Source organism: Enhydra lutris, unplaced genomic scaffold (genome assembly GCF_002288905.1).
Source record: "Enhydra lutris kenyoni isolate GAN:26980312 unplaced genomic scaffold, ASM228890v2 scaffoldscaffold34, whole genome shotgun sequence".
Classification (NCBI taxonomy): domain Eukaryota; kingdom Metazoa; phylum Chordata; class Mammalia; order Carnivora; family Mustelidae; genus Enhydra; species Enhydra lutris.
Genome location: NW_019154118.1, coordinates 957,186 through 970,784, shown reverse-complemented (window position 1 = coordinate 970,784; position 13,599 = coordinate 957,186). Strand labels below are relative to the sequence as shown.

The following is a 13,599-nucleotide window of genomic DNA, read 5'->3' as shown; positions in this document are numbered from 1 at the left end:
CTAACAGGAAACCTTGTACTCATTAAGCACTTTCTTCCCCTCCCCTTAACCCCTGACAAACAATAATTTTCTCCCTATGTTGATGGAATTGCCTATTCTGGATATATACTCCATAAGTTTTTATATGTTTTATTTTCATCACCACTCAATTCAAATATGTTTTAACTTTCCTCATGATTTTTGCTTTGGTCTCTGCGTTATTGAGAAGTGTACATGTTTCTTGGGCACCTGGGTGGCTCAGTGGGTTAAGGCTCTGTCATCGGCTCAGGTCAGATCTCAGGGTCCTGGGATCAAGCCCCTCATCGGGCTCTCTGCTCGGCAAGGAGCCTGCTTCCCCCTCTTTCTCTGCCTGCCTCTCTGCCTACTTGTGATATCTCTTTCCATCAAATAAATAAATAAAATCTTTTAAAAAAGAAGTGTACATGTTTCTTAATTTCCAAATATTTGGATACTTTATAGTAATTTTTTAATTATCAATTTCTTGTTTAACTGTACTGTGGTCTGAGAATTTTAAAATACAACACTTGTTTAGTCCAATATAGGGTCAAAGTTATAAAGATTATTGTGTATACTTGAAAGAATAGGTAGATTCTGCATGTATTAGATCAATGTTCTATATATGTCAATTAGTTCAACTTGTTAATTACCTTATTTTAAATGTTTTATGTCTTTATTGATTGTTGTTTGCTTTATCTATTAGCTATTGAAACATTGTTTGAAAATTTTCCATTATGGTTATGAATTTTATTTCACCTGTTATTTCATCAATTTTGCTTAGATATTCTGAATCTATACTTTTAGCTTTTATATATATCATTATCACTTAGATTAAGAATTTTATTATTGAGAGATGTTCCTTTTTATCTCTAGTAGTGCTTCTTGCCTAAATGCCAAATTTTTCTGATATTAGGGGTGCCTGGGTGGTTCAGTCATTAAGCAGCTGTCTTCAGCTCAGGTCATGATCCCAGTGTCCTGGGATAGAGCCCTTCATCAGGCTCCTTGCTCAGCAGGAGGCCTGCTTCTCCCTCTTCTACTCCCCCTGCTTGTGTTCCCTTTCTTGCTGTCTCTCTGTCAAATAAATAAAATCTTTAAAATTTTTTTTCTGATATTAATGAAGCTGTAGTAACTTCTTTTTGCTTAAGGTTTATCTATTTTATCTTTTTCTGTTATTCTTTTATTTTTATAATTCCTTTATATTTTAGATGGTTTTCTTATGAATATCATATAACTGCTTTATTTAATGTCTAGCAATCTTTGTTTTTACCTGGAGCATTTCAGAGCCTCCAATTTTATAGGTTAGAACCATTTTGTTATATCTCCTTTTGTCTCTTCATGTCTTGTGTGTTTCTCACTCTTCTTTCCTTAAGCTTAATTTTGGAAACTTTCTTTCCTATTATTCAGTTTACTGAGTCTATATTTAGTTATATTCTCTATTTAGCTGTATCGAATCTGCTATTCAAAATATCTGTTAAGTTCTTAATTCTAATTATACATTTTTTAATTTTAGAATTTTCATTCTATAACTTTAGACTTTTTTTTTTTAAAGATTTTATTTATTTATTTGACAGAGATCACAAGTAGACAGAGAGGCAGGCAGAGAGAGAGAGAGATAGAGAGAGGGAAGCAGGCTCCCTGCTGAGCAGAGAGCCTGACGTGGGACTCGATCCCAGGACCCTGAGATCATGACCTGAGCCGAAGGCAGCGGCTTAACCCACTGAGCCACCCAGGCGCCCACTTTAGACTTTTTTAATAGTTTCCACTTCTCTGTCAAAATTCTAGCTTTTATCTTTCATCCCTATGAGCAAACTAATTTAATAAGCATAAGTCTTTTAAAGCCTGGTACTTATAAATCCATTATCTGCATCACCTGTGCATCTGTTTTTATTGTCTATTGTTCCGTGTAGTATTTTTTATTATATTGTCTTCCCCAGCCCCTTCTGCTTGATTTTTTTGAGTTCCAGAAATTACATATGAAAACTGCTAGAAATAACTTAAAGCCTAAGATGCTATCAGGAATTTACATCCACCTCTGGAGTTGATTAAGTGCATTAGTAATCACCTTAGTACAATTATGAGGACAGAAATGATTTGAATCAAGGCTTTCATACAATGGCCAGACTATTTCTAGTTCACTCTTCTCCTTGGGTTTAGGCAGGCGCTCAGGATCACAACCCAGAGTGTAAATTATTTAATAAGGTTCCTTGGTATCCAGTTTTTGTTCCCTAAACTTGTGAGGCTATAGAAGTTTCTGCTAAGCTTCTCAGCCACCTCTTCCTGAATAAGCAGATGCTGCTATTGGAAAAACTGTCTCAATGTCTTCTTGTCTCTCAGTTTTCTTTGCCGAGATCTTGGTCCTGTCACTCATCATGGTATTGTGAGCAGGTTTTTAAAAATGTATAACTTTTATAACTTCTTAGCTTTAGCATTCATCTTTATTATCTAATACTTATCTCTGGAAACAGAACAACTCCTTTTTTAAAAAAACCATACCATTATATATCATGGGTCAGGAACAACAGTAGCATTAGCATTAAAGGTTTGATTCATGTTTTTCTCTGTCACCTCATCTACATCTCAGTAGAGTTTCTCGAACATACCATTCTAAACTCACTGCCACTTCCATCGCCACAAAGCATTGAGTCTTGCTCTCACTCCCAAAGGTGCCTTAGGTTTTACCTTGCCAGTGTGAATCTGTTCCTATGTCTCAAGACTCCATTCCTTCCAGACCTGGAATTCTGGATTTGCATTCATCAATGGACGTAACCTTGGGCGATATTCAATTATTGGACCTCAGAAAACACTTTACCTTCCTGGTGTTTGGCTTCATCCAGAAGACAATGAGGTGAGTCACCCCTACCCCTGCTTTTATGTTTCATGAATGTTGAGATCTGCCTTCATGCCCAGAATACAGTTCAGTGTCTTTCTCATTCTGTACTGAATAGGCTTACCCTTTCTTACTGTTAGCCTTTCTTTTCTCCCTAGATCATCCTGTTTGAGAAAAGGAAGAGTGGGTCATACATCCAAACTACAAATGAACCCATCCTGTAAGACTGTTATAATACATTTCTAGGATTGTTACAGTTCACCTACAAGCATTTTTTTTTTTAAGTAGGAAGATTTATGTGGAGGATATCAGTGTTGCCGACAATAGCAAAAATGTAAAAATAAGCTAAAAAATAAAAAAGGAAATTGTTATGAATATTATAGTATATCCATGTGATGCCTATTTTTAGGCTTTAAAAAGTCTTCAAAATCTTTAATGACTGATTTACTTAGTTAAATGCCTAATCCTTAGCATATTCTTATTCTCTAATCAAATGTGCCTTTAGGAAGATATGAATAAAATAATACTAGATTTTATTTCTGACTCATTTGGAAGGAAGAAAAGAGTCTCTGGCTTAAGAGAGAGTAAGGATTAGTGTTCTCTCTATGCCAAAGAAAGTACTGTATATGCTGAATGGCAAATTCCCGATGTGTGTGTGTGAGAGAGAGAGAGAGAGAGAGAGAGAGAGAGTGTGTGTGTGTGTGTGTGTGTGTGTGTGTTGTAGGAGGGGGGAATACAAGGTGCCATGAACAATGTCTTCAGGCATTTTCCTACAGCCTGTGTGTCTCCAAGGTGACCTCGGAGAAGGTATAGCAATTTGGTTGCTTGATTCTGACAGGTATGACAGCAAAGCCTGCCATGGAGCATTCTGTGTCTTATTATTTCTCAGCTATCTGGATATAGGCAAGTTTCTTACTGATAGTGGACAAATATTAGTCAAACGAATTTCCTCAAATGACACCTTTGGAAATGAATCACATTTTTATAATCAAATTATAGCACTTGACCTAAATTTGAACCATTGCACTGCAACAAAATCTTATTACCTAGGCACCTAGATATGGTGCTTCAACAAATTTAGCAAATAATCTGGTGTCAAAAGGGAAGAAGGAACCTTCCCAATTGGGATGAGAACTAAGGAGTCAGATGATCTTTTCTCCCACTAGTCTGAATGTCTGGCTCACTGAAGGAGAATTTTATCATGCACCCACAAAATTTCTACATAAAACTTTATTCTCTGAGGCTGTAGACTCAAACCCATAAATTCTAAGGATAATATATAGACCAAGGGAAAAAACAAATAATAATCCTGAAAATCATATGTATGTATTATATTTCAGGTAATATATATGTTATTTTTAATCTTAGTAACCATGCAGCTCTTCCACTTTGTAGATGGAGAAACCAAGGTTCAAGAGATGTTGGAATACATGTATCTCTGATTTATACCTCTTCTTCTATTATTATACCTCAACTCCATACCTATGTCATTTTTTATGAATGCGGATATGAATGCAACAATACTATCCAGAAGATATAATGTTTTCAGTGTGCTTAGAGAAAAGGGCTCACAGCTTAAAACTCTTTACCTAGCAACATGGTCCTTCAAAAAAAACAAAGCAAAAGAAAACAAAATACAGACATTACAGACAAACAAGGGCCAAAAGATTTTATATCATCAAAAGATCCATGTGCTAAAGGGAATTCTGAGGCAGCCTTTCTTTACTGGGGTTCCATAAGATAACACCTTACAGGAAATATTTTCAGTCATTAGTTCCTTATTGTAATTTATAGAAGCATACCAGGAAAGCTAATTCATTACAGACCATGGATGCTTAGGGCATTATATCTTAAGTCTCTCAGTAAACCTCAGTGGAGAAAAGATATCCTAAAGAACATATGTCAGCAGAAAGAAAATGACCCCAGTGGTAAGATCTGAGATTCAAGAAAAAATGTGAAACAAAGGAAGGATGTTGACAAATATGCAAATACAGGTCAACAAACATTAATTCAATAAAAAATATACTAATGTCTACTTTGAGGGCAAAATCTGTATAAAATTCTAAGACTAGGAGAAAATATCTATGGTGGAAGGGCTGTGATAGCAAAAACAAGGGAGATCTAAGCTTTTCGTAATGCTAAGATATTAACTTTGAATTTGTTGAATATGTATGTTAAATTTAGCTTAACTGTTTAATGTACATAATGCTTCTAACTTTAAAAAAAAAAACAACCTGAAGGGGGCAAATAGAATGAGGAAAAAAAAGACAGCTAAAAAACTTAACCAACAAAAGGTAAAAGGGAGTAGACAATAATGTAAAAAATAAGTACAAGTAGGAAACACATATTAAGATAGTAGAAATAAGGGACGCCTGGGTGGCTCAGTTGGTTAAGCGGCTGCCTTCGGCTCAGGTCATGATCCCAGCCTCCTGGGATCGAGTCCCACATCGGGCTCCTTGCTCAGCGGGGAGCTTGCTTCTCTCTCTGCCTCTGCCTACCACTCTGTCTGCCTGTGCTCATGCTCGCTCTCTCTCTCTCTCTCTAATAAATAAATAAAATCTTTAAAAAAAAAAAGATAGTAGAAATAAATACAAATATATTAACAACCATAGTAAATTTTGTAAATGTAGTAAACCCTCCAAAGGTAAAAGTTGTCAGACACAAAAAAATGAAATATATAAGTTTTACAAGAAATATACCTTTAACATAGTATACAACATGATAGAAAGTTAAGATAAAAAATCATACCACAGGGGCGCCTGGGTGGCTCAGTGGGTTAAGCCTCTGCCTTTGGCTCAGGTCATGATCTCAGGGTCCTGGGATCGAGTCCCGCATCGGGCTCTCTGCTCAGCGGGGAGCCTGCTTCCTCCTCTCTCTCTCTCTGCCTGCCTCTCTGCCTACTTGTGATCTCTGTCTGTCAAATGGATAAATAAAATCTTAAAAAAAAAAATCATACCACACAGGATGCCAGGGTGGCACAGTCGGTTAAGCATCTGCCTTCAGCTCAGGTCATGATCCCAGGATCTTGGGATTGAGTGTCCCATCAGGCTCTCTGCTCATCAGGGAGTCTGCTTCTCCCTCTACCTGCCAACCCCCCTGCTTGTGCATGCTCTCTCTTAACTTGCTCTTGCTCTTGCTCGCTCTCTGGCAAGTAAATAATAAAATCATTTTAAAAAATACCATGCATGAATTAGCAGAAAGAAAAATTACAATTATCCCATTAACAACTCATCAAAAAGAATAAAATACCAAGGATAAATTTAACTAAGGAAGTTAAATACCTATACTTTGAAAATTCTGAGATATTGATGAAAGAAATGGAAGACAACACAAATAAATGGAAAAATACACCATGCTCATGAATTGGAAGAACTAATATTATCAAATGTCCATACTACCCAAAGCAATATACAAATTCAATGTAATCCCTATCAAATACCAATAGCATTTTTCACAGAGCTAGAACAAAGAATCCTAAAATTTGTATGGAACCACAAAAGACCCCAACTAGCTGAAAGAAGAACAAAGAGATATTACAATTCAAGATTTCAAACTATATAACAAAGCTGTAGTAATCTAGTATGGAACTGTCACAAAAATATACACATAGATCAATAGAACAAAATAGCCCAGATATAAACTCACACCTCTATGGTCAATTAGTTTACAACTAAGGTAACAAGAATAAAACAGTCTCTTTAATAAATGGTGTTGGAAAAATTGGACAGCTACATGCAAAATATTGAAACTGGACCACTTTCTTTCACCACATACCAAAGTAAACTTGAAATGGATTAACTACCTAAATGTCAGACCTGAAATCATGAAACACCAAAAAGAAAACATAGATTGTATACTCTTGAAAATCAGCCTTAGCATTATTTTTCTAGATGTCTCCCCAGGTGGGGGAAATAAAAGAAAACATAAACAACTGGGACTATACCAAATTAAAAACTTTTGCACAACAGAGGAAACCACCAAAAAATGAAAAGGCAACCTACTGAATGGGAAAAGGTATTTGCAAATGATACAGTCGATAAGGAGTTAATTTCCAAATATAAAAAGAACTCATACAACTTAACACCAAAAAAAACAAATGATCTGATTTAAAATAAAACCATGAATAGACATTTTTCTGAAGAAGACATACAGATGGCCAACAGACACATGAAAAGATGCTCAGTGTCACTAATCACAAGGGAAATGCAAATCAAAACCACAATGAGATATCACTTTACATCAGTGAGATTGGCTAGTATAAAAAAAAGTAAGAAATAACAAGTGTCAGTGAGGATGTGGAGAAAAATGAACCTTTATGCATTATTGGTGGGAAGGTAAATTTCTTGCAGCCACTATGGAAATCCTTTAAAAATGTAAAATAGAGGGGCTCCTGGGTGGCTCAGTGGGTTAAAACCTCTGCCTTTGGCTCAGGTCATGATCCCAGGGTTCTGGGATTGAGCCCCGCATCGGGCTCTCTGCTCGGCAGGGAGCCTGCTTCCCTTCCTCTCTCTCTTCCTGCCTCTCTGCCTACTTGTGATCTCTGTCTGTCAGATAAATAAATAAAATCTTTAAAAAAATGTAAAATAGAAATACCATATGATCCAGTAGTTTCACTACTTGGTACTTACATGAAGAATCAAAAATACTAATTCAAAAAAACGTGCATCTTTAAGATGTATTTCTTTATTTTAGAGAGAGAGAGGAAGAGAGAGTGCATGTAGGGGGAGGGAAAAGGAAGAGGAAGAGAGGGAATGTTAAGCAGACTCTCCACTGAATGAGGAGCCCAATGCAGGGCTTGATCTCATAACCCCGAGATCATGACCTGAGCTGAAACCAAGAGTCCGATGAGCCACCCAGGTGCCCCTATCTTCTTTATTTTCTAAAGGCCATCTATTTACATACATTTGTTGGCTCAGAGAAGATAGGATATTCTTCTTTAGAACTTGTAACGCTAATGTACTCTCTTAATATTGTTACTGGCTATTAATGTACTTCTCTATGTGCTTAAGTATTTGAAAGTTCTTAATAATTCTGTACATTATGGTAATGTTTCCATAATAATCATTAATTATTACTTTATTTTGCTTAAACTTATCAATAAAATTTCAATGTTTTACTTCATGTCACATCTCAAATGTATACCTACATTTGAAAGTTAATAATCAGATATTAACAACAAATTCAAATGATGAGTCCATTTCTCATTTCTGACAATGTTGTACTGTCTGTATTTGAAATTAACCTAAGTGATCATTCTATCACAGAGAATGCAGTGAGACCTTAAACGATCCTATGTATGCTGACGTATGGTGACTTGGTCACCAGCCGCTAGCCACTTCACCTACTCAAGGACATTGCTCCAGAGATTCTGTAAGGGCTCTGCTGCTTCACAGTTTTCATCTCTTTTGGTCATGATCACTGTCAGCATACAAGTATGTGGTAGTTTCTATCCAAAATAGAAATGAAGATAGAATACTACCCCTGATTCCAAGTTGAGAACCACCAGCTACTCTTCCAATTACTGATTCCCCTTTCGCTCTTAGATTCTTCATCCTTTCTAAACCTACTCCAGGGACGCCTGGGTGGCTCAGTTGGTTAAGCGGCTACCTTCGGCTCAGGTCATGATTCTGGGATTGAGTCCCGCATCGGGTTCCCTGCTCAGCAGAGAGCCTCCTTCTCTCTCTCCCGCTGCCTGCTGCTCTGCTTACTTGTGCTGTCTCTCTGCCAAATAAATAAATAAAATCTTAAAAAAAAATAAACCTACTCCAATCAGCTTCCCTGCCCCTAACCCCCACCTCCACCTAAGCTGCCGGCATCCTAGTCACCAAAATCCTCCATGTACTGAATCCATTGATTCATTATCAGTCTTAACTTGACCTGTCAGCACCATGTAATGTAGGCCATTACTGCTTCCTCCTTGGTAACTTCTCTCTCGGCATTCAGGATGCCATCTTTTCTGAGTGTTCTTCCTGCCTTACTGGCTGCTCCTTTTAGTTCAACTTCACTGGTTTCTCCTGAGTGTCAGGTGCCCCAGGGCTCATCCTTGTCCTCTTTCTCTGTCTGCACTTACTTCATTGGTGAGCTCACCCAAACTCTTGTCTTTAAATACCAACTCTATGTCAGTGTCTAAATTTATATCTCCATGACAGACCCCTCTTCGGAACTTCAGGCTTGTGCATTCAATAGCTTATGTGATATCTCTCCTAGCACATTCACAGGTATCTCAAACTCAACTAGCCCAATTTGTGCTTCTGATATGTTGGAGTCATTCTTGAATCCACCTTATTTCTCTCACCTCACAAATGATCCTGGAATCACAACAGTCCTCCAGTTTCTGCTTTCAAACTATTTCCAGAAATCCAACACTTCCCACCTCCTCTATTCCTACCACCCTTGTGTGAGCCAGCATCATCTTCCACTGGGATTGCTGCCTCAAAGCTGGTCTTCTTTCTTCTGCTCTTGCCCACTCCTGGTGAGCCAGAGGAGTCTTTCAAAGCATAACTGATGTCCAAAGCCTACAATGGCTCCTATTTCACTTCAGAGTCCTCTGAAAAGCCTTCCATCGTTAGGCCTCTGTACTTTTCTGTCCTCAGGGCCTGTAGTTTTCCCCTTCCCTTTCACTTCCCACACGGACCTTGCAGTTCCCAGAACACTCTGTTATGCTCCTGCCTGAGAGCCTTTGCACTGTGGGTTCTCTCTGCTTGCATAGCCCTTCCTCCAGTTATTTGCATGCATCGTTAACTCTCACGTCTTTCAGATCTTTGCTCAGTTAACATCGTTTCAGTAAGGCCTCCTCTGTGCATACCCTTCCCCAGCCGCCATACACACTCAAACAATCTCCTTCCTTTATCTACTTTCTTTTTGCCATGCAATTTATTATCTCTGGACATACTCTATAATTTACTTATTAATTTGTTAATTTTTGTTGTCTTTCTTCCTCAGCTAAAATGTAAATTTTAAAGGGAAATTTATATTTTATCCTCATCTCTTTTTTTCCACTGAGGTACTGCAAGCACCTAAACAGTGTTCAGCTCATAGTAGTCATTAAACATTTGCTGCTTACTTCTTAATGAATGAAATACTGAATTAGGCCTTTGGCCTTTCTGCCTTTCAAAGGCTGAGGCTGAAGAGTAATATTTTTGGACTGCAAAGGCCAATGATGAAGTTCAGTGCATCCCTCCCCAATGCATACATGTCCCTTCCAGTCCCACTGACATGTCTCCTGGGGTGAGAGGACTTATTTATCTTAACTTGGATTTGCTTTCTTTTTCTTTTTCCAAGGCCTAAATCACCTTCTTGGGACTTTCTATCTATGGTTGAAATTGTCCTCATTTATTCCCAGAAATTCCTCCATGTTCTTAATTTCTTTGCTCAAGAATCTTTGGCAACTTGACATCATAACTAGTTTTGTCATGTAACCTGGAGCAAAAGAGCTGGAGAGAGTGGGTGGGGAGGGCTGGTGCAAATGTCTGTCTTTAAGGAGGAGGGTGAAGAAGAGCTGATTGTACCATGGTCCAGGGTCCCAAGGACCTGCTCTATCACAGAAGCCACATCTTGCTTCTTGTTCTCATGACTTTAAGAAAGATTTCATCAAATGTTTTTCTAAAATTCAGATACATAACTCAGATACATAACTCTTAAGGCATTAGTACAGTGCACTAAAAAATAAGACACAATTGATCTATAAACCTGTTTGTTACCTATTAAAAAAGACAATAAGGTTAGTTTGATATGATTATTTTTCTTGAGAGCCTCCACTGTACTGATTCTGAATGACTATAGCTTTTATTCCCCTCTGGAGTTCTTTGTATACTATGTGGGATAGGTGACTTCTCAAAGAAGGAGCTGAGCTCTCTGGGTCTGTTGGAGCTCTAACTTAAAGTTGTGGGCTGAGGATGACAACAGGACTTCATTTAAAAAAAAAAAAAAAAGTTTTGTATGTTTTCTAAACCAATGACGCCAGAAAGGTAGCCTGTGAAGATTGATTCCTGAACATCAGGGATTTGTTTTCATCCCACACACTTTGCCAGAGCACAGTTTTTACATCTCTACCAGGCCTGCTCATTTAACTGTAGCTTCTGCTCCCAGGATTTGAGTATGTCATTGTCTACTTTGGGTTAAATTCATTACATATTTTGGAAAGGAGTATTTTGAAGGAGTATCTTGCTAATATTTTAAAAACCAAAAGTCTCAACTCCTCAGCAAAACATCTCTCAGACTAGTGCTATCTTTGCAACACTCTCTGTGGTATCATTAAAGCCAGATAAAGTGAAATTGTTCCTAAATTGTGGGTAGCTGTATCTATGGTTCTGAGCTTCCCAGAAAGTTAAGGGCTAATGACTTTTTTTTTTTTTAAAGATTTTATTTATTTGACGGAGATCACAAGTAGGCAGACAGACAGGTAGAGAGAGAGAGGAAGGGAAGCAGGCTCCCCACTGAGCGGAGAGCCCTATGCGGGGCTCGATCCCAGGACCCTAAGATCATGACCTGAGCCAAAGGCAGAGGCTTTAATCCACTGAGCCACCCAGGCGCCCCTAATGACTTTTTTTTTTAAAGAGCTTAGTTATTTTTATTTTCTTTAATAAATAAAAATGAGGGGTACAGGGATGGGCTAAGAATTTCAGAGGTTTTATAGCTCATATTATCAGGTTTTACTAATATCTGAAGAAAATATGGAGATGCTGGTATTATTTTTTTAATAAATGTTTTATTTTTTTAATTAACATATAGTGTATTATTAGCCCCATGGTATTGATTATTAACTTCAGGATACCCTGATGTGTGATCGATTGTACTACTGCCCAACAATATCACAAGGAGGGAAGGGTGAGTGTTGGGTTATATGCCAGGTCTCCAAAGGTAAAAAAGGGGCTAACCTTTGACACTTTCTCCATATCTCATGGGCGAGCTTTTATCTCAGTTATAGCAGAATATTTTCACCATAGTCCTAATAACTATCAAGCAATTATGTGTCTTTAAAAAAATGGAGAAAAGTACTGATTTTATAAAGTGTGAAAGGAGAGATACTTCTCTAAATGTCTCCAAGAATGTTTCTGGCCCTGCTATCTCTCCCCCCACCCCCACCCTTGTTTGGTTGTTTTTTTCCTCTCCTTGTTTAACTTTCTCCCTAGTAAATATTTGCCTAATGCTTGTAAAAGGATCCTTCACACCAAACTCTGCAACTTGAACTTGTTCTGAGAAGTAAAATATCATTTTGTCCCTATCAGCTTTACAAGTTCAAAACTATGTACATGTGTAGGAAATGGTTTTGAAACATGGAACAGGGACAGTTGGATGGTCAGTCCGTTAGAGGGCTGCCTGGCTGCCTTCAGCTGGGGTTGTAATCCCAGGGTCCTGGGATCCAGTCCCGCATTGGGCTCCTTGCTCTGCAGGGAGTCTGCTTCTCCCTCTGCCTGCTGCTCCCCCTGCTTGTGCGTGCTCTCTCTCTGACAAATGAATTTAAAACAAATCTTTGAAACACGCCACAGGGGATATTTTCTAGAACCTCGGATGCTCTGAAATAACATTAGCCTTCCTAGAAAATGTTTCAGATTTTCTTTCAGTAAAATCTGAATTTTGTTTTTGGGATGAATTGGGTGTGTGATTGTTAGAAAGCATAAATTTGCCCAAATATTACACAATATCCTTTGTGACATAATTCTGTACCCATAAGAATTGTATTTGTCCTTTCATAAAATGTGAGGGTTTTATCTGGACTTTTTTAAGATGAAAAACCGAAATTACTGGGAGTCAGGACCAGAACAAGACTTGTGGAAACTAAAGGCAAAAAATATTTTGGTGCTCCTTCCTCTTCACCTCACCACCCCCCACGCTGTTCAAACGTGAACCACACTGTCCTAAAACATGTCTAAAGGAAATTTCACAATGTTCTGACTTTTCATATGGTAGGTCACCACTTCAAAATCTGAATTGTTCTAAAACATTGTGTCGGCTTTGCAGGCACCGCCTTCAATACATGCTTGCTAATGTAGAGAGCTGGTGGGTGTGCTCTACTATCCGCAAGGACTGGGCAACAGGCGCCCAGTATCTTTGCACCTGTTTGCATACCACGTGAAGGAAAACAAACAACCAGGGCCTCCCTGAGACTAGAGGGAGGTGGCGGAGGAGAGCCGGAGAGCCTCCCGGGAAGCTTCCCGGAGTTGGAAACTGCTCGGGGAGGCAGTGCGCCCCGCCTCCGTCAGGCCCCGACCCCGCCTACGCTTAACTTGAAGCGGGGGGGCGGGGCCGAAGGGCTCAGCCAATGAGCGCCTGGGGGTCGGGGGCGGGGGGACGCGGTCCGGTCGCCCGGGCGACCAGAGTGCGGCCCCCCCCCCCCCCCCACCCGCCCCGAGCCTCCCGCGCGCGGCTGAGCTCTGGCTACAGTGCTAGCTGCGGTCCCTGCGCGCCGCGGGAACGCGCGATGGGCAAGTGGAGCATTGGGCGAAAGCCGGGCCGCGCACTCGGACTCCTGCTGCTGGTGATCGTGGGTTTCCTGGTGCTCCGCAGGTGAGAGAGCCCCGCCCGACACCTGCCGGACTCCGGACATCTCAGCCTTCCACACCCACGGTTTTCGCTTCCCCTCTCACCTGAGGGAAGCAGCCCCAGGAGTCCGCGTCCCGCGAATCGCGAGACCCCACTGGAAAGGCGTATTCGGCCTCTTTTTTGCTGGGTCTGGCGTCCCTCTCCCTCACAAGGAACTCTGCTCCTACCTCGAGATCCAGGCTTCCCGGGTGACACCAGGCGTTGTGCTCTCAGTCCCCAGGCTTCTGTGCCCT

At 39.6% G+C, this 13,599-nt stretch overlaps 2 protein-coding genes across 2 annotated transcripts in view; both read left to right on the top strand.

Annotated features, from left to right (window-relative positions):
- Positions 1-3,048, top strand: part of LOC111153848 (galactosidase beta 1 like 3) — a 41,822-nt gene extending 38,774 nt beyond the window's left edge. Inside the window, exons 19-20 of the mRNA XM_022513115.1 lie at positions 2,726-2,842; positions 2,983-3,048. Coding sequence (XP_022368823.1) covers positions 2,726-2,842; positions 2,983-3,048 — 183 coding nt within the window. The remainder of the gene's footprint in view (positions 1-2,725; positions 2,843-2,982) is intronic.
- A 10,196-nt stretch (positions 3,049-13,244) lies between these two features.
- Positions 13,245-13,599, top strand: part of LOC111153849 (beta-galactosidase-1-like protein 2) — a 47,165-nt gene continuing 46,810 nt past the window's right edge. Inside the window, exon 1 of the mRNA XM_022513116.1 lies at positions 13,245-13,330. Within this exon, the coding sequence (XP_022368824.1) occupies positions 13,245-13,330 (86 nt within the window). The remainder of the gene's footprint in view (positions 13,331-13,599) is intronic.